This window comes from Ornithorhynchus anatinus, chromosome 1 (assembly GCF_004115215.2).
Source record: "Ornithorhynchus anatinus isolate Pmale09 chromosome 1, mOrnAna1.pri.v4, whole genome shotgun sequence".
NCBI classification, from domain to species: Eukaryota; Metazoa; Chordata; class Mammalia; order Monotremata; family Ornithorhynchidae; genus Ornithorhynchus; species Ornithorhynchus anatinus.
In genome coordinates, this window is record NC_041728.1 from 180,552,399 (window position 1) to 180,575,035 (window position 22,637).

Below are 22,637 nucleotides of genomic sequence, written 5' to 3' on the forward strand. Positions count from 1 at the left end.
AGAGGAGGAAAGACAGAGATGAGGGAGGCTGAGAGAGGTGAAGAGACAGAGAGGTAGGAGGCTGAGAGAGGAAGAGAGGCTCAGAGAAGCAATGTGGCTTAGTGGATAGAACACAGACCTGTTTTGTTTTGCTGTCTGTCTCCCCTTTTCAGACCATGAGCCCGTTGTTGGGCAGGGATTGTCTCTATCTGTTGCTGAATTGTACTTCCAAGCACTTAGTACAGTGCTCTGCGCACAGTAAGCGCTCAGTAAATACGATTGAATGAATGAATGAACCTGGGAGTCAGAAGGACCTGGGTTCTAATCTCTGCTCTGCCACATGTCTGCTCGGTGACCTTGGGCAAGCTGCTTTGCTTCTCTGGACCTCAGTTACCTAATCTGTAAAATGGGGATGAGTGTGAGCCCCATGTGGGACAGGGACTGTATCCAACCTGATGAACTTAATCCAGCCCAGTGCTGAGAACAGTGCTTGGCACATAGTAAGTGCTTTATAAATACCACAATTATTAGAGAGGAGGAAGGCTGAGAGGAGGAGGGAGGCTGAGAGAAGAGCGGGAGGGGGGCAGGGAAGAGGGGGGCTGAAAGAGGAGGGAGGAGGAAGGGAGGGAGGAGGTGTGTCTGACTCTCCCTGCTTCTGACTTTAGGGCTGGGCCTGGGCCGGAAGGTGAAAGGGAGGCCGGAGTCCTGGAGCCCTTGGGTGGGGCCGGCCAGGGAACAAGGCCTCAGGGTTTATGACTCCTCATAAATCCCTCAGGAAAGCTGGGTCCAGCAGGTGGGGGGGGGGGGGAGGGGGGGTTGGGTCAGCCAGGTGTGGGTGAAGGGCAGAGCCAACCGGTCAGAGGCAAAGCTGTCCTAGCTCTGAGGCAAGCCTGATCACCTCCGGCTCTTCCTGCCTCAACCGGGAGAGTCTAGATGGATGGAGGGGTGGGGGGCTGGTCTGGGATCCAGGCACTCCCAACCCCCCTCCTGCCCTGCCCACTGACCCAGCAGAGGTCGGGGACCAGCCCCCCTCCCCCCAGTTGCACTGCCCATCTTTGCTCCGCCAGGCCTGGGGTGGAGGCCGGGGGGGGGGGGGGGGGGGGGTGGGGCGGGGCAGACTGGTGGCACACCTGTGCCCGTTTATGCCATGCCAGGCTGATGAGCCTCGGGGGACCTGAACGGCACCTGCACCCCGGCCTCGCCCCACCCAAAGGCCCAGGCTGCCCTTATATGGAGAATGCAGTGCCAGCAGGAGGGGGAGGGAAAGGAGGAGGGAGAGGAGGAGGAAGGGAGGAGGAGGAGGAGGAGAAGAAGGGGGGGGGGAGGAAAGGGGGACCAAAGGTCTCTTCCGGGAGGCCTCTGCCCAGCTTCAGTCTGGCAGTTTCCTCTGGGAGCCATCACAGTGGGCGGACAGGTGAGCGGGCAGAAGGGGGAGAGGGTGGGCAGGGGAGCGGATGGAGAGAGGGGAGTGGGCAGACAGGGGAAGGGCCAGACGGGTGAGTGGGTGGTCAGGGACAGAGGGCTGACAGGGGGAGAGGATGGAAGGGGGAGTGGATAGACAGGGGAAGGGGTGAACAGAGGAGCAGGTGGCCAGGAGAGCAGGAAGGCAGGTGAACGGGCAGACGGGAGCGGACGGAGAGGGGCGTGGGCAGACATGGCAGGGGGCAGATAGGTGGAAAGGGGAGTGGGTGGACAGAGGAGTGGGCTGACAGGTGAGTGGGTGGACATTGGAGAGGGCAGACAGGTGAAGGGGTGGACCGGGGAGCGGGTGGATGGGGGAGCAGATGGAGTGGGGAGTGAGCAAACAGGAGCAGGTGGACAGGGGAGTGGGTGGAGAGGTGAACGGGTGGACAGGGGAGTGGGTGGACAGGGGAGACGGTGGATGGGGAGAGGGTGGACAAGAGAATGGACGGAGAGGGGAGTGGGCAGAGAGGTGACGGGGCAGACAGGGGAGTGGATGGATGGGGAGAGGGTGGACAGGGAGAAGGCGGACAGAGGGGCGGATGGAGAGGGGAGTGGGCAGACGGGTGACGGGGCGGACAGGGGAGTGAGTGGACGGGGAGAGGGTGGACAGGGGAGCAGACGGAGAAGGGAGCGGGCAGGGGACAACGAGTGGCACGTTGGGGTCGATGGTGGAGGGCAGCCTGCGGTGAGCTTGGACATCTCAGTCGGTCACCCCTTGTGACATCCCAGCTAGCTCCGGGCAGGACTTCCCGAGGCCAGTCCTCACCCTTTCCCGGTGTGACTCTACCCCGCACGGCCCCCTCCCCTCAGAGCCTCTGGGCAGCGCCGGCTCCTCCCGGGGTCCGTCGGAGGGGTCCGAGCGTGGTCAATCTCAAGCTCCAGGCCTGGATCCTGCCCGCCCCGGTCACCCGGTCCTCATTAGGTTGGCGTTGGGGGAAGAGGCACGAGATGGCCAGAGTCAGTCAGTCAGTCAGTGGTGTTTATCGAGTGCTGACTGTGCAGAGCACTGTACTGAGCGCTTGGGAGAGGGCAATACAACAGACACATTCCCTGCCCACAGTGAGCTTACAGTCGAGAGGAGAGCGATCCGAGTTGGGGGTGGGGGGGTGGGCTTCTCTGGGGGTACCAGGGCCCAGAGGGACAATGGAGTGGGGGGGATCGGGGGTACTCCCCCAAACTCACACCACAGTGTCTAGTAGGTGACCTGCTGCAGACCCCTCCCCACCCCACCCTGCCGTCAACACAGTCAGGGTTGCCGAGGCCCCGAACTCCTGGGTCCTTGACCTAGCCAGGTCCAAACCGTTTCACTCTCTCCAAAACCAGGCCTCAGTTTCCCCTTCGGTCACCCCAGCCCAGACCGCAAGCTCTCTGTGGGCCAGGAATGTGTCTGTTTATGTGGTATTGTCCTCTCCCAAATGTTTAGTAAAGTGCTCTGCACACGCTAAGCGCTCAATAAATACGACTGAATGATCGAATAAATGGTGAGGGAGGATAGGCCTGAGGTCTGACGATTTGGGGATGTTATGAGGCCTGGGACCACCCCCCACCCTCTCTGGAGGCTGGAGCCTCTGGGGGAGAGGGGGCGGGCGACAGGAGTCCGCAGCGGCGGGAGAGTCTGATCAGAACAGAGGCCCAAAGCGGAAAGACTTGGGTTGGGGTCCAAGGGTCGGCGGGCCACTGGAAAACCTGCGAGTCAGAGGACCTGGGTTCTAATCCCTGCTCTGCCACTTGTCTGCTCTGTGACCTCGGGCAAATCACTTCACTTCATTCAATCATATTTATTGAGCACTTCCTGTGGGCAGAGCACTGTCCTAAGCCCTTGGGAGAGTACAGTACAACAATGGACACATTCCCAGTCCACAACGAGCTTACAGTCTAGAGGAGGGGAGACGGACATGAAGAGAAAGAAATAAATGACGGAGATGGACATAAGCGGTGTGGGGCTGGGAGGGGGGGAAGAACAAAGGGAGCAAGTCAGGGTGATGCAGAAGGGAGGGGGAGATGAGGAAAAGCAGGGATTAATCTGGGAAGGCCTCTGGGAGGAGACGGGCCTTCAGTAAGGCTTTGAACGGGGGAGAAGAGTCGTATTTGAGAAGGGAGCAGAGGTAGGACGTGGGACGTGAGAGAAGCGAGACGGAGGCCCAGCGAGAAGGTTGGTGTGAGAGGAGCGGAGTGTGAGGACTGGGTTGGAGGAGGAGAGAAGGGAGGTGAGGTAGGAGGGGGCGAGGGGATGGACGGCTTTGAAGCTAAGAGTGAGGCGTTTTGCTTCATACGAATTGATTGGCAACCCCTGGAGGTTTTTGAGAAGCGGAGTGACATGGTCTTCTCTGAGCCTCGGTTTCCTCATCAGTAAAAAGGGGATTCTGTAGCAGTCTCGTAGACTGTGGGCTCCGGGTGGGACAGAGACCGTGTCCGACCTGATTCAATCATTCAGTCGGATTTATTGAGCTCTTACTGTGTGCAGAGCACTGTACTATGCCCTGGGGAGAGAACGATACAACGATAAGCAGACCTATTCCCGATTATCTTGTATTTATCCCAGAAGCAGCGTGGCTCAGTGGCAAGAGCCCGGGCTTGGGAGTCAGAGGTCACGGGTTTGAATCCCCGCTCTGCCACTTGTCAGCTGGGTGACTGTGGGCAAGTCACTTCACTGGGCCTCAGTTCCCTCATCTGTAAAATGGGGATGAAGACTGTGAGCCTCACGTGGGACAACCTGATGACCCTGTATCTACCCCAGCGCTTAGAACAGTGCTCTGCACATAGTAAGCGCTTAACAAATAACAACATTATTATAATAAGATCTTAAATACTACAATTATGATGATCATATTATTAGCATTATTCTTCTGCCTGACTTGGGGGTCGTAGGTGAGCCTGGAAGCCTTTAGGGGCTCTCTGGGGTCCAAGGAGGAGGCGCGGGTCTGTTCCTTTAGCTTCTGTCCCCTCCACTAGGCTGTCATTCCCTTCAGGGCAGGGATCGTGTCTACTATTAATAATGATGGTATTTGTTAAGCACTTACTGTATGTCAAGCGCGGTTCTAAGCGCTGGGGTAGATACAAGCTAATCGGGTCAGTCCCCGTCCCGCATGGGGCTAACGGTCTTCATCCCCATTTGACAGATTTGGTAACTCAAAGAAGTGAGGTGACTTGCCCAAGATCACTCAGCAGACACGTGGCGGAGTCGGGATCAGAACCCAGGTCCTTCTGACTCCCAGGCCCGGGGTCTACCCCCTAAACCCCACTGCTTCTCACTTATTATCACTATTATTAAGTCACGCTGCTTCTCAGTGCTTCGTAAATAGATAGGGAACGTGTCTGCTAATTCTGTTGCGTTGTTCTCTCCCAAGCGCTTAGTACAGTGCTCTGCACATTGTAAGTGCTCTATAAATCCAATCGAGTGATTAAATGTTGATGATGTTGATGGCAAGGTACCCTGAATCTAATCAATCGGTGGTATTTATCGAGCGCTGGCCACGTGCAGAGCATCGCGCTACGTACTTGGGAGAGTATGGTAGAGTTAGAAGACTCCTGCCTTCAGGGAGCTTAGTCTACTGTGGGTAGAGCAGTGAATGGGCCTATGTTATTGTGCCCAAGCGCTTAGTACAGAGCGTTGCACACAGTAGGCGCTCGGTAAATACGACTGACCGACTACTAGTCACTTGGGAGCGCATGACGGTAGATATGATCCTTGTCCTTAAGGAGTTGACAGTCGACTGTGCGCAGAGCACTGTACTGAGCACTTAGGAGAGTACAACAGAGGTAATATTGTCCAGATGAACCTTGTCTTCATCTGGAAAATAGGGATTAAGACTGTGAGTCTCAACGTGGGACAACCTCATTATCCCATATCTCCCCCAGCGCTTAGAACAGTGCTTGCGATGGAGTAAGCGCTTCACAAATGCCATCGTTCTTATTATTATTCAAGGAGTTTACGTTCTAGTCCAACCTGGAAAAAGGTGGCTGGGTGGGGAGATTGGGAGGAAAATTGTTGCCCGGAGGAAAGGAGTCAGAACGTGGCTGTGTGGCCTCAGGCGAGTCCCTTAACCTTTCTGGGCTGCAAGGAGACACCTGCTCTCCCTCCCTCAGAGACCGTGAGCCCCTGGTGTGCCAGGGATGGTGTCCAATCCGATTCTCTGACTCTGCGTTTCTCGAACCCGGAGTTTCACATGGGCAATGGCACAGAGCCAATAAACGGCACTGATAGATTGAATAAGCGCTTAATAAATATCATGATGATTAGAGCAATAATGCCATTAATTACACACTTGCGAAGCCCTGTGGTAGATGCAGGGTAAGCAGATCAGTCTCTGTCCCACACTGGGACTCGAAATCCAAGAGGGAGGGAGGGTAGGTAATCACCATAATAACTGTGGTGTTCGTTAAGAGCTTACTACGTGCCGGGCACTGTAGTAAGCACTGGGGTGGATACGAGCAAATGGGGATCGACACAGCCCCGTCCCACGTGGGGCTCGCGGTCTCCATCCCCGTTTTCCAGATGAGGGAACTGAGGCCCAGAGAAGTGAAGCGACTGGCCCAAGGGCACACGGCAAGGCGGGGATTAGAACCCGTGACCTTCTGTCTCCCAGGCGTGGGGTCTATCCAGTATCCCATTTTACAGATGAGAAACAGGCCCAGAGAGACCTTGGCGCTTGGATTTCATTCAGTCGTATTTATTGAGTGCTTGCTGTGTGCAGAGCACTGCACTAAGCGCTTGGGAAAGTACAATACAAGAATAAACAGTGACATTCCCTGCCCACCAGGAGCTGACAATCTAGGGTGGGGGAGATAGACATCAACACAAATAAATAAAATGACAGATATGTACATAAGGGATGCGGGGAGGGGAGAGGGGGGAAGAGCAAAGGGAGCGAGTCAGGGTGACGCAGAAGGGAGTGGGAGATGAGGAAAAGTCTGGGAAGGCCTCCTGGAGGAGATGGGCCTTCCATCAGGCTTTGAAGGTGGGGGAGAGTCATTGTCTGGCTCAGTGGAAAGAGCCCGGGCTTGAGAGTCAGAGATCATGGATTCGAATCCCCACTCCGCCACTTGTCAGCTCTGCGACTGTGGGCAAGTCACTTCACTTCTCTGTGCCTCAGTGACACCTCATCTGTAAAATGGGGATGAAGACTGTGAGCCCCACGTGGGACATCCTGATTACCCTGTATCTACCCCAGCGCTTAGAACGGTGCTCTCCACATAGTAAGCGCTTAACAAATACCAACATTATTATTATTGTCTGTGGGATTTGAGGAGGGAGGGAGTTCCGGGCCAGAGGCAGGATGGGGGTTGAGGGGTCGGTGACGAGAAGGGCGAGAACTAGGCCCAGTTTGCACCCACCCTCGGTTCCAGAACATTTAGATACCCATCCATAATTTATTTTAATATCCCTCTCCCCCTGTAGACTGTAAACTGGTAGGCAGGGAATACGTCTCCCTAGTCTGCTTTATCTTCCTCTCCCAAGTGCTTAGTACAGTGCTCTGCACGTAGTAAGAGCTCAACAGATGGCAATGTTCACTTCAGTGGGTGATTTACCCCAGACCCAGGTTTAACCAGGGTTCACCCCGGGGTCTGCTTCGCCCCCCCACCCCCTCCAGCCTCTGCAGCTGTGATCCTACCCCGGGCAGGGGGTGGGGGGCATCTCCTAGCCCAGTTCCAAGAAGCAGTGTGGCCTATTCATTCATTCATTCATTCATTAGTATTTATTGAGCGCTTACTATGTGCAGAGCACTGTACTAAGCGCTTGGAATGGACAAATCGGTTACAGATAGAGGCAGTCCCTGCCCTTTGACGGGCTTACGGTCTAATCGGGGGAGTGGGTAGATCGGCCTAGCGGGTAGAGCCCGGCCTGGGAGTCCAAAGGCCCTGGGATCTGATCCCGACTCTGCCCACCTTGGGCGTATCATTTCATTTCTCTGGGCCTCAGTTCCCTCATCTTTAAAATGGGCATTCATTTATTCATTCATTCATTCAGTCTTATTTATTGAGCCCTTACTATGTGCAGACCACTATGGCAATAAAAGAGAGACCATCCCTGCCCACCATGGGCTCACAGTCTGAGGAGGATGGAGACAGACAACGATACAAGTAAACAGGCATCAGTAGAAATAAATAGAATGGACGCTATATACACATAAAGCTATATACACATATATACACATAAAGCTATATATATATATATATATATATATATATATGGGTTATGGGGCGGGGAGGGGAGGAAGAGCAAAGGGAGTGAGTCAGGGTGACTTGGAAGGGAGGGGGAGATGAGGAAAAGGGGGGCTTAGTCTGGGAAGGCCTCTTGGAGGAGGTGGGCCTTCAGTAGGGCTTTGAAAGAGAAGAGTCACTGTGGGATTTGAGGAGGGAGGGCGTTCCAGGTCAGAAGTGGGATGTGGCGGCGAGGCAGGCGAGAAGGAGGCCCAGGGAGAATGTTAACGGCAGCAGAGGAGCGGAGTGTGCGGGCTGGGAGGGAGGAGAGAAGCCAGGTGAGGTAATAATAATAATAATGTTGGTATTTAAGCGCTTACTATGTGCCGGGCACTGTTCTAAGCGCTGGGGTAGATACAGGGTCATCAGGTTATCCCACCTGAGGCTCACAGTCCTCATCCCCCTTTTACAGATGAGGTCACTGAGGCCCAGAGAAGTGAACTGACTCGCCCACAGTCACCCAACTGACAAATGGCAGAGCTGGGATTCGAACACATGATCTCTGACTCCCAAGCCCGGGCTCTTTCCACTGAGCCACGCTGCTTCTGTAAGGAAGGGGGTAGAGAGGGGCTAGGAGGGGATTAGGGGGATAAGAACGTGAGCCTCATGTGGGAGAGGGACTGTGTCCAACCTGACTAATTTGTATAATAATAATAATGATGGCATTTGTTAAGTGCTTACTATGTGCCAAGCCCTGTTCTAAGCGCTGGGGTAGATCCAAAGAAATCAGGTTGTCCTGTGTGGGGCTCACAGTGTCAATCCCGGTTTTCCAGATGAGGTAATTGAGGCAGAGAGAAGTGAAACAATAATAATAATAATATTAATGTTGGTATTTGTTAAGCGCTTACTATGTTACGAGCACTGTTCTAAGCGCTGGGGGAGATACAGGGTAATCAGGTTGTCCCACGTGAGGCTCACAATCTTAATCCTCATTTTCCAGATGAGGCACAGAGAAGTGAAGTGACTTGCCCACCATCACAGAGCTGACGAGTGGCGGAGCCGGGCTTCGAACCCATGACCTCAGACTCCCAAGCCCGGGGTCCTTCCACTGAGCCACGCTGACTTGCCCGAGGTCACCCAGCGGACAAGAGGCGGGGCCGGGATTAGAACCCACGACTTCTGACTCCCAAATCCGTGCTCTTGCCACTAGACCAGGTTGCTCCTCCTCTTCCTCCTCATCTCCCCTCTTCCCATCGTCAAGGGACAGAAAGCCAAAGTTCTCTCGGGATTGGTTGGAGAGGAGCACGAGGAAGAGCCGGGAGAAGGCCGGGGGTGCCAGGGATGGGGGCCGGGGAAACAGGAGGCCCTCGCTTCCGGGTCTAGAGTGCAGCGCGGCTCAGTGGAAAGAGCCCGGGCTTGGGAGTCGGAGGTCGCGGTTCTAATCCCGGCTCTGCCACTTATCAGCTGTGTGACTTTGGGCAAGTCACTTCACTTCTCTTGGCCTCCGTGACCTCATCTGGAAAATGGGGATGAAGACTGGGAGCCCCAAGTGGGACAACCTCATTACCTTGTATCTACCCAGCGCTTAGAACAGTGCTTGGCACATACTAAGCGCTTAACAAATACCAAAATTATTACTATTAGAGTGCCAAGTCCACTGCCCCGATCCTGCCCTCAGGGGCAGGAGCAGTGGTAGAGAAGCAGTGTGGCTCAGTGGAAGGAGCCCGGGCTTGTGGGTCAGAGGTCGTGGGTTCAAATCCCAGCTCTGCCACTTGTCAGCTGGGTGACTTGGGGCAAGTCACTTCACTTCTCTGGCCTCAGTGACCCCATCTGTAAAGTGGGGATGAAGACTGTGAGCCCCACGTGGGACAACCTGATGACCTTGTATCCTCCCCAATGCTTAGAACAGTGCTTTGCACATAGTAAGCGCTTAAAAAAAGCCATCATTATTAGTAGTATTATTCATTCATTCAAGTGTATTTATTGAGCGCTTACTGTGGGCAGAGCACTGGCTAAGCACCTGGGAGAGGACAATTCAACAATAAACAGACACATTCCCTGCCCACGTCGAGCTTACGGTCTAGAGGAGAGGAGACATTAATACAAATAAATAAAATGACCGATATGTACCTAAGTATGAGAAGCAGCATGGCTTAGTGGAAAGAGCCGGGGCCTGGGAGTCAGAGGTCGTGGGTTCTGATCCCGCCTCCGCCACCTGTCTGCTGTGTGATCTTGGGTACGTCACTTCACTTCTCTGTGCCTCGGTTACCTCATCTGGAAAATGATGAAGACGGTGAGCCCCATATGGGACGACCCGATTGCCTTGTATCTACCCCAGTGCTTAGAACAGTGCTCGGCACATAGTAAGCGCTTAACAAATAATGTCAGTATTATTAAGCGGTGTGGGGCTGAGAGGCGGGAAGAGCAAAGGGAGCAATTTAGGGGGACGCAGAAGGGAGTGGGATGGGAGGAAAGGGGAGGCTTAGTCGGGGTAGGCCTCTGGGAGGAGGTGGGCCTTCAGTAGGGCTTTGAAGAGGGGAAAGAATCGTCTGTGGGATTTGAGGAGGGAGGGCGTTCCGGGCCAGGGGTCGGAGGCGAGATGGAGGCCCAGGGAGAAGGTGAGCGCTAGAGGAGCCTGGGCAAAAAGCAGGGGACGCATGGAATTGTTTAGAAGTTCCTACACTGAGCCAAACACTGGAGGGAAAGAAGCCCCGGGAGAGTGGGGAGGGTGCCTGGAAACCCTCCAGAGGTCACACTGTCCATTCCCCTGCCTCTGAACCAACCAACACCTCGCCTATCGCAGGGAGTAAGTCCCGGGGCTCCCCTGCCGCCTGTCGTCTCCCAAATCCAGGGTCACAGGTCGGTCTTCCTGTCTGGCAGTCTGCCTGTTTGAGCGTCTCTAGACTGTCAGCTCACGGTGGGCAGGGGATGGATCTATTTATTGTTCTATTGTCCTCTCCCAACCACTAAGTTCAGTGCTCTGCACACAGTACTACTACTACTACTACTAATAATGTTGGCATTTGTTAAGTGCTTACTATGTGCAGAGCACTGTTCTAAGCGCTGGGGGAGATACAGGGGAATCAGGTTGGCCCACGTGAGGCTCCCAGTCTTTATCCCCATTTGACAGATGAGGGAACTGAGGCCCAGAGAAGTGAAGTGACTCGCCCACAGTCACACAGCTGACAAGTGGCAGGGACGGGATACGAACCCGTGATGGATGGGTTCCATCCGTAACCCACTGAGAAGCAGCGTGGCTCCGTGGAAAGAACCCGGGCTTGGGAGTCAGAGCTCAGGGGTTCGAATCCCAGCTTGGCCACTTGTCAGCTGTGTGACTTTGGGCAAGTCACTTGACTTCTCGGTGCCTCAGTTACCTCATCTGTAAAATGGGGATTAAGACTGTGAGCCCCACATGGGACATCCCGATTCCCCCGTGTCTCCCCCAGCGCTTAGAACAGTGCTCGGCACATAGTAAGCGCTTAACAAATACCAACATTATTATTATTATTACTGAGCACCATAACCATAATCTGTAACCGTATTGAGCGCCAGAAGTGCTCAATAAGTACGACTGAATGAATGAATGGTCTGCCTGTCTGTCTGACAGTCTGCCTGACCATCTCCTTGTCAGTCTGACATTCTGTCTTTTTTATGTTATTTATTAAGCACCTAATAAGCGCCAAGCTCTGATCTAAACGCTGGAGTAAATCCAAGCTAATCAGGTCGGACACAGTCCCTGTCTCCCGTGGGGCTCCCAGTCTTCATCCCCATTTTCCAGAGGAGGGAACTGAGGCCCAGAGAAGTGAAATGACTCCCCTCAAGGTCACCCAGCAGACAAGTGGAGGAGCCAGGATTAGAACCCAGGTCCTTCTGACTCCCAGGCCCGGGCTCCGGCCACTAGACCGCACTCCTTCTCAGACTGTCAGTGGGCCAGTCTGCCAGGTGCTCAGCTTCCAGAATGCTACGGGGGTCAGGAAGGTGGGGTCCGGCCCAAGCCTGGGCCCAGCCACACTGGGAAGCACCCGGAGCTAGAGAAGCAGCGTGGCTCAGCGGAAAGAGCCCGAGCTTGGGAGTCAGAGGTCATGAGTTCGAATCCCCGCTCTGCCACTTGTCAGCTGTGTGACTTTGGGCAAGTCACTTCACTTCTCTGGGCCTCAGTTACCTCCTCTGGAAAATGGGGATTAACTGTGAGCCTCACGTGGGACCACCCGATTCCCCTGTAGCTACCCCAGCGCTTAGAACAGTGCTCTGCACATAGTAAGCGCTTAACAAATACCAACATTATTATTTACCGAAAACCAACGCTGTTATATTGTCATATTGGATTCTCCCAAGCGCTTAGTCCAGTGCTCTGCACACAGTAAGCGCTCAATAAATACGACTGATCGACTGGCGCCCTTCAGGGTGTGCTCTGCGGCCCCCGGGGTCTGCCGGGAGCTTACGTACCGGCAGCCCCGGCCCAGCCTCAAACGTATTAACAATAATAATTGTAGGAAATGTTAAGCATTTACTATGTGCCAGGCACTGTACTAAACGCTTTGGTAGATACAAGCAGTTCGACAGTCCTCGTCCCCTGAGGGTCTCAAGTCTCAATCCCCACTTTTCAGCTGAGGTCACTGAGGCTCAGAGAAGTGAAGTGACTTACCCAAGATCACACAGCAGCCAAGTGGCGGAGCGGGGATTAGAACCCATGACCTTCCGACTCCCAGGCCCTGGGGTCTAGCCACTACACCGTGCTGCTTCTCCCAGGCCCCACGGTACATACGTATACATATCTGTAATTTATTTATTCATGTATGTATATTAATGTTTCCCCCTTTAGACTGTGAGCTCATTGTGGGCAGGGAATATGTCTGTTGAGAAGCAGCATGGAGCAGTGTAAAGAGCCCGGGCTTGGGAGTCAGAGGTCACGGGTTCGAATCCTGAATCTGCCACTTGTCAGCTGTGTGACTGTGGGCAAGTCACATCACTTCTCTGTGCCTCAGTTACCTCATCTGTAAAATGGGGATTAAGACTGTGAGCCTCACATGGGACAACCTGATTCCCCTGTATCTCCCCCAGCGCTTAGAACAGTGCTCTGCACATAGTAAGCGCTTAACAAATACCAACATTATTATTAGTATTATTAAAATGGGGATGAAGACTGTGAGCCTCACGTGGGACAACCTGACGACCCTGTATCTCCCCCAGCGCTTAGAACGGTGCTCTGCATAGAGTAAGCGCTTAACAAATACCAACATCATTATTATTGTTGTATCATCCTCTCCCAAGTGCTTAGTACAGTGCTCTGCACACGATAAGTGCTCAATAAATATGATTGAATGAATGAATGAATAATTACGGTGTTTGTTAAGCACTTACCATGTGCCAGGCACCGTAGTAAGCGCTGGGATAGATACAAGCAATTCGGGTTGGACACGGTCCTCGTCCCCCGTGGGTCTCACCGTCTCCAGCCCCATTTTACAGCTGAGGTCACTGAGGCCCAGAGGAGTGAAGTGACCCGCACAGGGTCACACCGCAGACCTTAGGGTCCGAGGGGAGGAGCCAGGGTCAGAACCCACGACCTTCCGACCCCCGGGCTCTAGCCACTAGGCCGCGCCGCCTCTGCCGCGCGTCTGACCCCCGCTCTTGCCCCTCGTAGGGTCCCCAGCTTCAGCCACCATGACTAAACTCAGCAGCAACGTCAAGGGGTCCCTCAACGTCAGCACCCCCGGACTCCAGATATGGAGGATCGAGGTGAGCGCGGGCATCAGAGCGGGGTGGGGGGAGGGCCCCGCTCCCCCCGACCCTGGGGGGCTTCCCCTTTCCTCCTGGGTGGGCTGGGGTCCCCCCTCTGTCCAGCCTGGGGCTGAAGAGGGACCCCCCCCCCCCCCGCCCATCTGTCACCCTCCAGGCCATGCAGATGGTTCCGGTGCCATCCAACTCCTACGGCAACTTCTTCGACGGAGACTGCTACATCGTCTTGTCGGTCAGTGCTCGGGGGGCTGGAGCGGGGAGGGGGCAAGACGGAGGTGGCCCCAGGCACTGAGGTCACCCAGCAGCAGCCCCGCAGGCCTCGGTTTCCCCACCGAGGCCGCCCGCGCCGAGCCCGGTGCCCCGGGGAGGGGGTGCGGGACAACCTTCGATCCGAGCCACACCGTCACGTCCCGCTGCCCGGAGTGACTGCAAGACAAGGCCCGGTGACGTCGCCCGACGCGTCCCACGCCATCACACGGCACGACGACATCGCCCGCCCCACGCCATCGCTAAAAATAATTAGGGGTCCTAGTTAGGCATTCACTCGTTCCATCGTATTTACTGAGTGCTTACTGTGTGACTTGGGCAAGTCTCTGTGCCTCAGTTCCCTCATCTGTAAAAGGGGGATGAACACTGTGAGCCCCACATGGGACAACCGGATGACCCTGTATCGACCCCAGTGCTTAGAACAGTGCTTGGCGCATAGTAAGCGCTTAACAAGTACCATCATTATAATTATTATTACAGAGCACTGAACTAAGCGCCTGGGAGAGGACAATACAACAATAAACAACATTCAATATGTGCCAGGCACTGTTCTAAGCGCTGGGGTAGATACAAGTCAGTCAGGTGGGACACAGTCCCTGTCCCAAGTAACAGTAATAATTGGGGTAATTGTTAAGCGCTTACTATGTGCCAAGCACTGTACTAAGTGCTGGGTTGGATCCAAGCAAATCGGGTTGGACAGAGTCCCTGTCCCACGTGGGGCTCACACTCTTCATCCCCAATTTACAGATGAGGGAACTGAGGCCCAGAGAAGTGAAGTGACTTGCTTAAGGCCACACGGCGGACCAGAGGCAGAGTCAGGATTAGAATCCATGACCTTCTGCCTCCCAGGCCCATGTTCTATCCACTACGATTAGGGTACCAGTTAAGTGTTTACTATAATAATAATAATAATAATGGCATTTGTTAAGCACTTACTATGTGCCAAGCACTGTTCTAAGCACTGAGATCGGTACAAGGTTATCGGGCTGTCCCACTTGGGGGTCACAGTCTTGATCCCCATTTTACAGATGAGGTCACTGAGGTAGACGGAAGTGAAGTGACTTGCCCAGGGTCACCCAGCAGACAAGTGGCGGAGTCGGAATTAGAACCCACGACCTCTGACTCCCAAGCCCATGCTCTTACCACTGAGCCACGCTACTGTGGGCCGAGCACTGTTCTAAGCACTGGGGTAATAACAACTAGGGTATTTCTTAAGCGCTTCCTATGTGCCAAGCACTGTTCTAGGCGCTGGGGGAGATACAAGGCAGTCCGACTGGACCCAATCCCTGTCCCACGGGGGCTCACAGTCCAGGTAAGAGGAAATAGGGTTGAATCCCCATTTTCCAGATGAGGTAACTGAAGCCCAGAGAAGTGAAGTGAGTCGCCCCAGGTCACCCAGCAGACAAGCGGCGCTGCCGGGATGAGAACCCGGGTCCTTCGGACTCCCAGGCCCGGGCTCTACCCGCTAGGCCACGCCGCTTCTCACCTGACATCACGCTGCCGAACACACGTCCCCTAATAATAATGTTGGTATTCGTTAAGCACTTACTACGCGCAGAGCACCGTTCTAAGCGCTGGGGGAGATTCAGGGTAATCAGGTCGTCCCACGTGAGGCTCACAGTTGATCCCCGTTTCACAACTGAGGCCCAGAGAAGTGAAGCGACTCGCCCACAGTCACACAGCTGACAAGTGGCGGAGCCGGGAGTCGAACCCGCGACCTCCGAATCCGAAGCCCAGGCTCTCGACCGATGCCACACGCCGGCGGCCGGAGGGTGGGTGGAGCGGCGCCTCCGCCACCTCTGGCCTCGCGTGGAGCCGGGGGGTTGGGGGCTTGGGGGGGGGGTCTCCCAGCGGGCGGCCCGAACCCTCCCGTCCCTCCCCCAGACCCACAAGATCGGCAACGGCAAGAGCCTGAGCTACGATATCCACTTCTGGCTGGGCCGGGAGTCGTCCCAAGACGAGCAGGGGGCGGCCGCCATCTACACCACCCAGATGGACGATCACCTCCAGGGCCGGGCCGTCCAGCACCGAGAGGCCCAGGGCTACGAGAGCGAACTCTTCAAGGGCTACTTCAAACAAGGACTCGTGTGAGCGGCGGGGGGGCCACTGGACCACCCCCCATCCCACCCCCCCCCCCCACTTGCAGATCTGCCCTCCTCCCCCCCGCCATCCTTCACGCATTCATTCGTTCAATCGATCGTATTTATCGAGCGCTTCCTTTCATTCAGTAGTATATATTGAGCGCCCACTCTGCGCACAGCACTGAGCGCTTGGAATGGACACTTCGGCAACAGAGACCATAATAATAATGTTGGTATTTGTTAAGCGCTCACTATGTGCGGAGCACTGTTCTAAGCGCTGGGGTACATACAGGGTAATCAGGTCGTCCCACATGAGGTTCACAGTTAATCCCCATTTTACGGAGGAGGTAACTGAGGCACAGAGAAGTGAATTGCCCACAGTCACACAGCTGACAAGCGGGGGAGCCGGGATTCGAACCCATGACCTCTGACTCCCAAGCCCGGGCTCTTTCCACTGAGCCACGCTGCTTCTCCCAATCCCTGCCCAATGACGGGCTCATAGTCTAATCTGCGCGCAGAGCACTGAACTAAGCGCTTGGGAGAATACAACAACAAACCGACATATTCCCCACCTACAACGAGCTTACACTCTCCTCCTCCCCTTTTATTCCCCCCCGTGGTATTTATTGAGTGCTAAGTAAGTACCGGGCGCTGTATTAAACGCCGGGATCGAGACAAGTGCGTCAGGTCGGACGCAGTCCCCCTCCCACACGGGCCTCACGGTCTTCATCCCCATTTTTACAGATGAGGGAACTGAGGCCCAGGAAAGTTAAGCCACTTGCCCAAGGTCACCCAGCAGACAAGTGGCAGAATCGGGATTAGAACCCAGGTTCTTTTCCTTTTTTTAAATGGTATTTGTTCAGTTTTTATGGAACTGGAACCCAGGTGTTTTTTGAAATGGTATTTGTGAAGTGAATTGACTTGCCTAAGATCGCCCGGCCTATAAGTGGCAGAGCTGGGATTTAATAATAATAAAAAAAAATAATGATAATAGCAGTGGTGGGATTTGTTAAGTGCTGACTATGTGCCAAGCACTGTTTTAAGCGCTGGGGGAGATACAAGATACTCAGGTTGTGCCAGGTGAGGCTCACAGTCTTCATCCCCATTTTACGGAGGAGGTCACTGAGGCCCAGACAAGTGAAGTGACTTGCCCACAGTCACAAAGCTGACAAGCGGCAGAGCCAGGATTAGAACCCACAACCTCCGACTCCGAAGCCCAGGCTCTTTCCGCTAAGCCACGCTGCTCCTCACGAAATGTTATCTGTTAAATGCTTACGAGCACCGGCTTGGGAGTCGGAGGTCGTGGGTTCTAATCCCGGCTCCGCCACTTGTCTGCTGGGTGACCTTGGGCAAGTCGCTTCACTTCTCTGGGCCTCAGTTCCCTCATCTGTAAAAATGGGGATTAAAAAAAATGTGAGCCCCATGTGGGTCAATCTGATGACCCTGTATCTACCCCAGCGCTTTGAACAGTGCTCAGCATATAGTAAGTGCTTAACAAATACCAACATTATTATTATTATGATTATTATGACTGTACTAAGCACTGGGGTGGAGACCAGCTAATCAAGTTGGACACACTCCATATCCCCCATGGGGCTCCCACTCTTATTTTTGTAAGCCCGTCAAAGGGCAGGGACCGTCTCTGTTACCGATCTGTCCATTCCAAGCGCTCAGTCCAGTGCTCTGCACATAGTAAGTGCTCAATAAATACTATTGAATGAATGAATGAATTTCCCATTTTCCGGACGAGGGAACTGAGGCCCAGAGAAATGACTCCCCCAGGGTCGCCCAGCAGCCAAGAGGCAGAGCTGGGATTCCTTCATTCAATCGTATTTATTGAGCTCTTACTACGTGCAGGGCGCTGGACTAAGCGCTTGGAATGGACAGTTCGGCAACAGATAGAGACGGTCCCTGTCCGTTGACGGGCTCACGGTCCAATCGGGGGAGGCGGACGGACAAAAACGAAAGATGAGATGAGAAGCCGGGGCCTTCGGACTCCCGGGCCCGGACTCTACCCACTAGACCACCCTGCTTCTCTCCCTCCTCTCACCCCGGGGTCCTCCCTGCCCCCCGCGGCCCGTCCTCTCCCACACCCCGTGCCCCCTAATCGTCCCCTCTGGGGGCCGCGTCCCCCCCCCAGGATCCGGAAAGGAGGGGTGGCCTCGGGTCTGAAGCACACGGAGACCAACTCCTACGACATCCAGCGTCTGCTTCACGTCAAGGGCAAGAGGACCGTCGTGGCCGGAGAGGTGGGAGGCGCCGGCCGGGGGGCCGGGGGGTCGGGGGGCCGGGGGCAAGCCTGCAGGTGGGGAAGGGGCCGGGGGGTCGGGGGCCGGGGCCGGGGGGAGACGCCAACCCTGCCCTCAAGGAGCCGATGGTCTACCGCGTGCACAACGCTCGTGGCTCAGTGGAAAGAGCCCGGGCTTAGGAGTCCGAGGACATGGGTTCGAATCCCAGCTCTGCCACTCGTCAGCTGTGTGACTGTGGGCAAGGCACTTCACTTCTCTGGGCCTCAGTGACCTCATCTGGAAAATGGGGATGAAGATTGTGAGCCCCATGTGGGACAACCTGATTCCCCTGTGTCTACCCCAGCACTTAGAACAGTGCTCTGCCCACAGTGAGCGCCTAATAAATACCAACATTATTATTATTACTGAACGCTGGGGAGAGGACAACAGAGGAAATAGGATCCCCGTGCAGAGCACTGTACTAAGCGCTGGGGAGAGAACAGAGGAAACAGGATCCCCGTGCAGAATGCTGTACTGAGCACTGGGGAGAGGACAACAGAGGAAACAGGATCCCCGTGCACAGCACTGTACTGAGCGCTGGGGAGAGGACAACAGAGGAAACAGGATCCCCGTGCAGAGCGCTGTACTGAGCGTGGCGGAGAGGACAACAGAGGAAATAGGATCCCCGTGCGGAGCGCTGTACTGAGCGTGGCGGAGAGGACAATAGAGTTAGGAAATAGGATCCCTGTCCTCAAGGACCTGATGGCCTACTGGGTGCAGAACGCTGTACTAAGCGCTGGGGAGAGAACAATAGAATGAGGAAATACTTTTCAATTTCAATTCAATAGTATTTATTGAGCGCTTACTATGTGCAGAGCACTGTACTAAGCGCTTGGGATGAACAAGTCGGCAACAGATAGAGACAGTCCCTGCCGTTTGACGGGCTTACGGTCTAATCGGGGGAGACGGCCAGACGAGAACAATGGCACTAAACAGCGTCAAGGGGAAGAACATCTCGTAAAAACCGATGGCAACTAAATAGAATCGAGGCGATGTACAATTCATTAACAAAATAAATAGGGTAACGAAAATATATACAGTCGAGCGGACGAGTACGGTGCTGTGGGGATGGGAAGGGAGAGGTGGAGGAGCAGAGGGAAAAGGGGAATAGGGAAAAGGGAAATACGATGTGAAAAGGGAAAGGGAAAGACACAGGAGCTCCTCCAGGAGCTGAGAGTCGACTGGGTGCAGAACGCTGTACTAAGCGCTGGGGAGAGGACACTAGAGTTAGGAAATAGGATCCCCGTCCTCAAGGAGCTGACGGGCTACTGGGTGCAAAATGCTGTACTAAGCGCTGGGGAGAGAACAACAGAACGAGGAAATAGGTTCCCTGTCCTCAAGGAGCTGATGGTCTACTGTGTGCAGAACGCTGTACTGGATGCTGGGGAGAGGACAATAGAGTTAGGAAATATGTTCCCTGCCGTCAACAAGCTGACAGCCTACTTTGTGCAGAACACTGTACTGAACGCTGGGGAGAGGACAACAGAGTTGGGAAATACGATGTCTGTCCTCAAGGAGCTGACAGTCTACTGTGTGCAGAACACTGTACTGAGCGCCGGGGAGAAGACACTAGAATTAGGAGGCCAGCTGACCGTCAGGAGAAAGAGCGATCCTGCAGCAGAGGCAGCGCGCGGGGGTCTGGGGGTCAAGGGGCGAGAGGGGCGATGGTCTAAGAAGGCTTAAAAAGGCATTTAATAATAATAATAATAATAAATAATACTAATATTGGTATTTAAGTGCTTACTGTGTGCTGAGCACCGTTCTAAGCACTGGAGTAGATACAAGGTAATCAGGTTGTCCCACGTGAGGCTCACAGTCTTAACCCCCATTTTCCAGACGAGGTCGCCAAGGCCCAGAGAAGTGAAGTGACTTGTCCAAAGTCACCCAGCAGACAAGTGGAAGTGCGCGGATTAGAACCCACGACCTCTTTCCACGGAGCCACACTGCTTTCCTTAGCTTGAGAAGAAGGATGAGGTTTAGGGGAGAAGAGGAGAGGGGAGGTTCCAGAAAAAGGAAGCTGGGCACATTCAGTGGCTCAGGAGTGGTGCTTAGTACAGTGCTCTGCACGCAGGAAGCGGTCAATAAGTACGATTGATGTTGTGATTGTACGTTGAGTGTGTGTGTGTGTGCTCTCGGGGCTGGGGGGCAGTCAGTCAGTCAACAGTACTTACTGAGCGCTTACTGTTGGCAGAGCACCGTACTAAACGCTTGGGAGAGGACAGTAGAATAACAGGACAGGTTCCCCGCCCACAACGAGCTTGCAGTCCAGAGGGGGAGATTGACATTAATAGAAAAAAGATAAATGACAGATGGGGACATAAGTGCTGTGGGGCTGGGATGGCCGGGGGGGGATTCATTCAATCGTATTTGAGTGCCTAGTAGGTACAAAGCACTGTACTAAGCGCTCGCACCGGGGGATGAATGGAGCGAGGCAGGGCGACGCAGAAGGGAGTGGGAGTCAGGGAAGGCCGCTCGGACAGTAAGCGCTCAATAAATCCGATTGAATGAATGAACGGACGAAGAAGCAGCGTGGCTTAGTGGCAAGACCACAGGCTTGGGAGTCAGAGGTCTTGGGTTCTAATCCTCGCCCTTCCCCTTGCCGGCTGGCTGACCTTGGGCAAGCCACTTCACTGCTCTGGGCCTCAGTCACCTCATCTGGAAAATGGAGAGTCGGACTGTGAGCCCCACGGGGGACAACCTGATTAGTCTGTATTTACCCCGGCGCTCAGAACGGTGCGCGTATCTCTCCCAGTGCTCAGAACGGGGCTTGGCACATAGTAAGCGCTTACCAAATACCATCATTATTATTATTATTTTAGAGCCCCGCCTTGGGAGTCAGAGGTCAAGGGTTCGAATCCCGGCTCTGCCACTTGGCAGCTGTGGGACTGTGGGCAAGTCACAACTTATTTGTGCCTCAGTTATCTCATCTGTAAAATGGGGATTAAATGTGAGCCTCACGTAGGACAACCTGATGACCCTGTATCTACCCCAGCGCTTAGAACAGTGCTCTGCACATAGTAAGCGCTTAACCAATACCAACATTATTATTATTTTATGAGGCTTTCAAGGAGGGGGAGTTATTGTTTGTCGGATTTGAGAGGGGGTTAGTGGTAAAAGGGAGAGAGGGGTTGGCCATCTTTTAGCTCCCCCCCCCCCCCTCCTGGGTGGGGGGCTGTGGTGGAGGAGGGGGCTGAGAGGGGGAGGGTCCCGAGCCTGTCTTCTCCTTCCCGACCCCCCCGCAGGTGGAGATGAGCTGGAATAGCTTTAATCGGGGGGACGTTTTCCTCCTGGACCTGGGCAAACTGATCATCCAGTGGAACGGGCCCGAGAGCAACCACATGGAGAGGATCAAGGTGGGACCCCCTCCCCGCAGCCAGGCGCCCCCCGCCCCTCACTCCCAGACCCCAACATCCCCCCCCCCCGACCCCATCCAATCCCCATTTCCAGCCCCCCGCCCCCCCCACCCTCCAACCCCCCGCAGCCCCCACCCTCAAGCCCCCAGTCGCCCCGTCTCCGGCCTCCCACCTCTCGCCCCCCGACCCCGATCCCCCGGTCCGCCCCAGCCAAGTCCCCCAGCTTCCGGCCTCCCACCGCTCACCTCCAGCCCCAGTTCGAATCCCGGCTCTGCCGCTTGTCAGCTGTGTGACTGTGGGCAAGTCACTTCACTTCTCTGGGCCTCGGTTCCCTCATCTGTAAAATGGGGATTAAGACTGTGAGCCTCACGAGGGACAACCTGATCACCCTGTATCTACCCCAGCGCTTAGAACAGTGCCCTGCACAAAGTAAGCGCTTAACAAATACCAACATTATTATTATTATCCCGCACCTCAAGAGAAGCAGCGTGGCTTAGTGGCAAGAGCACGGCCTGGGGAGTCGGAGGACGTGGGTTCTAACCCCGGTTCCGCTACCTGCCTGCTGTGTGACTGTGGGCAAGCCACTTGCCTTCTCTGGGCCTCAGTGACCTCATCTGGAAAATGAGGATTAAGGTTGTGAGCCCCACGTGGGACTACCTGATTACCTTGTCTCTACCCCAGTGCTTGGCACATAGTAAGCGCTTAACAAATGCCATCATTAATTAATTAAGTCCCCCAGCTTCCAGCATCTTCCCCAGCTTCCAGCCTCCCCGCCTCACCTCCAGCTCCCACTCCCCCAGTCTGCCCCGCTTCCAGCCCTCCATCTCCCCCACCCCGAGTCCCCCAACTTCCCGCCTCTCGCCTCTAGCCCCGACCCCACGTCCCCCGGCTTCCAGCCTCCCACCCCTCACCTCCAGCCCCCGGTCCCCCAGGGTCCCCCGTTTCCGACCCCCATCCTCCAACCCGAGCTCCTCTGCTTCCGGCGCCCCACCCATCTGCAGCCCCAATCTCCTCACCCCAAGTGCCCCAGCTCCCAGCCCCCCCACCCCAAGTCCCCCCAGCTTCTGGCCTCCCACTTCCAGCCCCCAATCCCTCCAGGCCCCCTGGCTTCCAGCCCCCATCCTCCCCCCCAGCCCCTCCCTTCCAGCCCCCCGCCCTCCAAGCCCCCAAACCCCCTCAGTCCCCCCAGCTTCCACCTCCATCCTCCACCCCCAGCCCCTCCCTTCCAACCCCCCAACCTCCCCGTCCCCCCAGCTTCCAGCCCCCATCCTCCACCCCCCAGTCCCTCCCAGCTTCCACCTTCCAGCCCCCATCCTCCGCCCCCAGTC

The 22,637-nt window shown here is 55.1% G+C and overlaps 1 protein-coding gene across 1 annotated transcript in view; it reads left to right on the forward strand.

Annotated features, from left to right (window-relative positions):
• The first annotated feature begins 1,339 nt into the window (after nt 1-1,339).
• Nucleotides 1,340-22,637, forward strand: part of VIL1 (villin 1) — a 47,167-nt gene continuing 25,869 nt past the window's right edge. The window contains exons 1-6 of the mRNA XM_029078390.2: nt 1,340-1,393; nt 13,226-13,320; nt 13,478-13,552; nt 15,472-15,674; nt 17,809-17,917; nt 21,199-21,309. Of these exons, the coding sequence (XP_028934223.1) occupies nt 13,246-13,320; nt 13,478-13,552; nt 15,472-15,674; nt 17,809-17,917; nt 21,199-21,309 (573 nt within the window). The 5' untranslated portion in view covers nt 1,340-1,393; nt 13,226-13,245. The remainder of the gene's footprint in view (nt 1,394-13,225; nt 13,321-13,477; nt 13,553-15,471; nt 15,675-17,808; nt 17,918-21,198; nt 21,310-22,637) is intronic.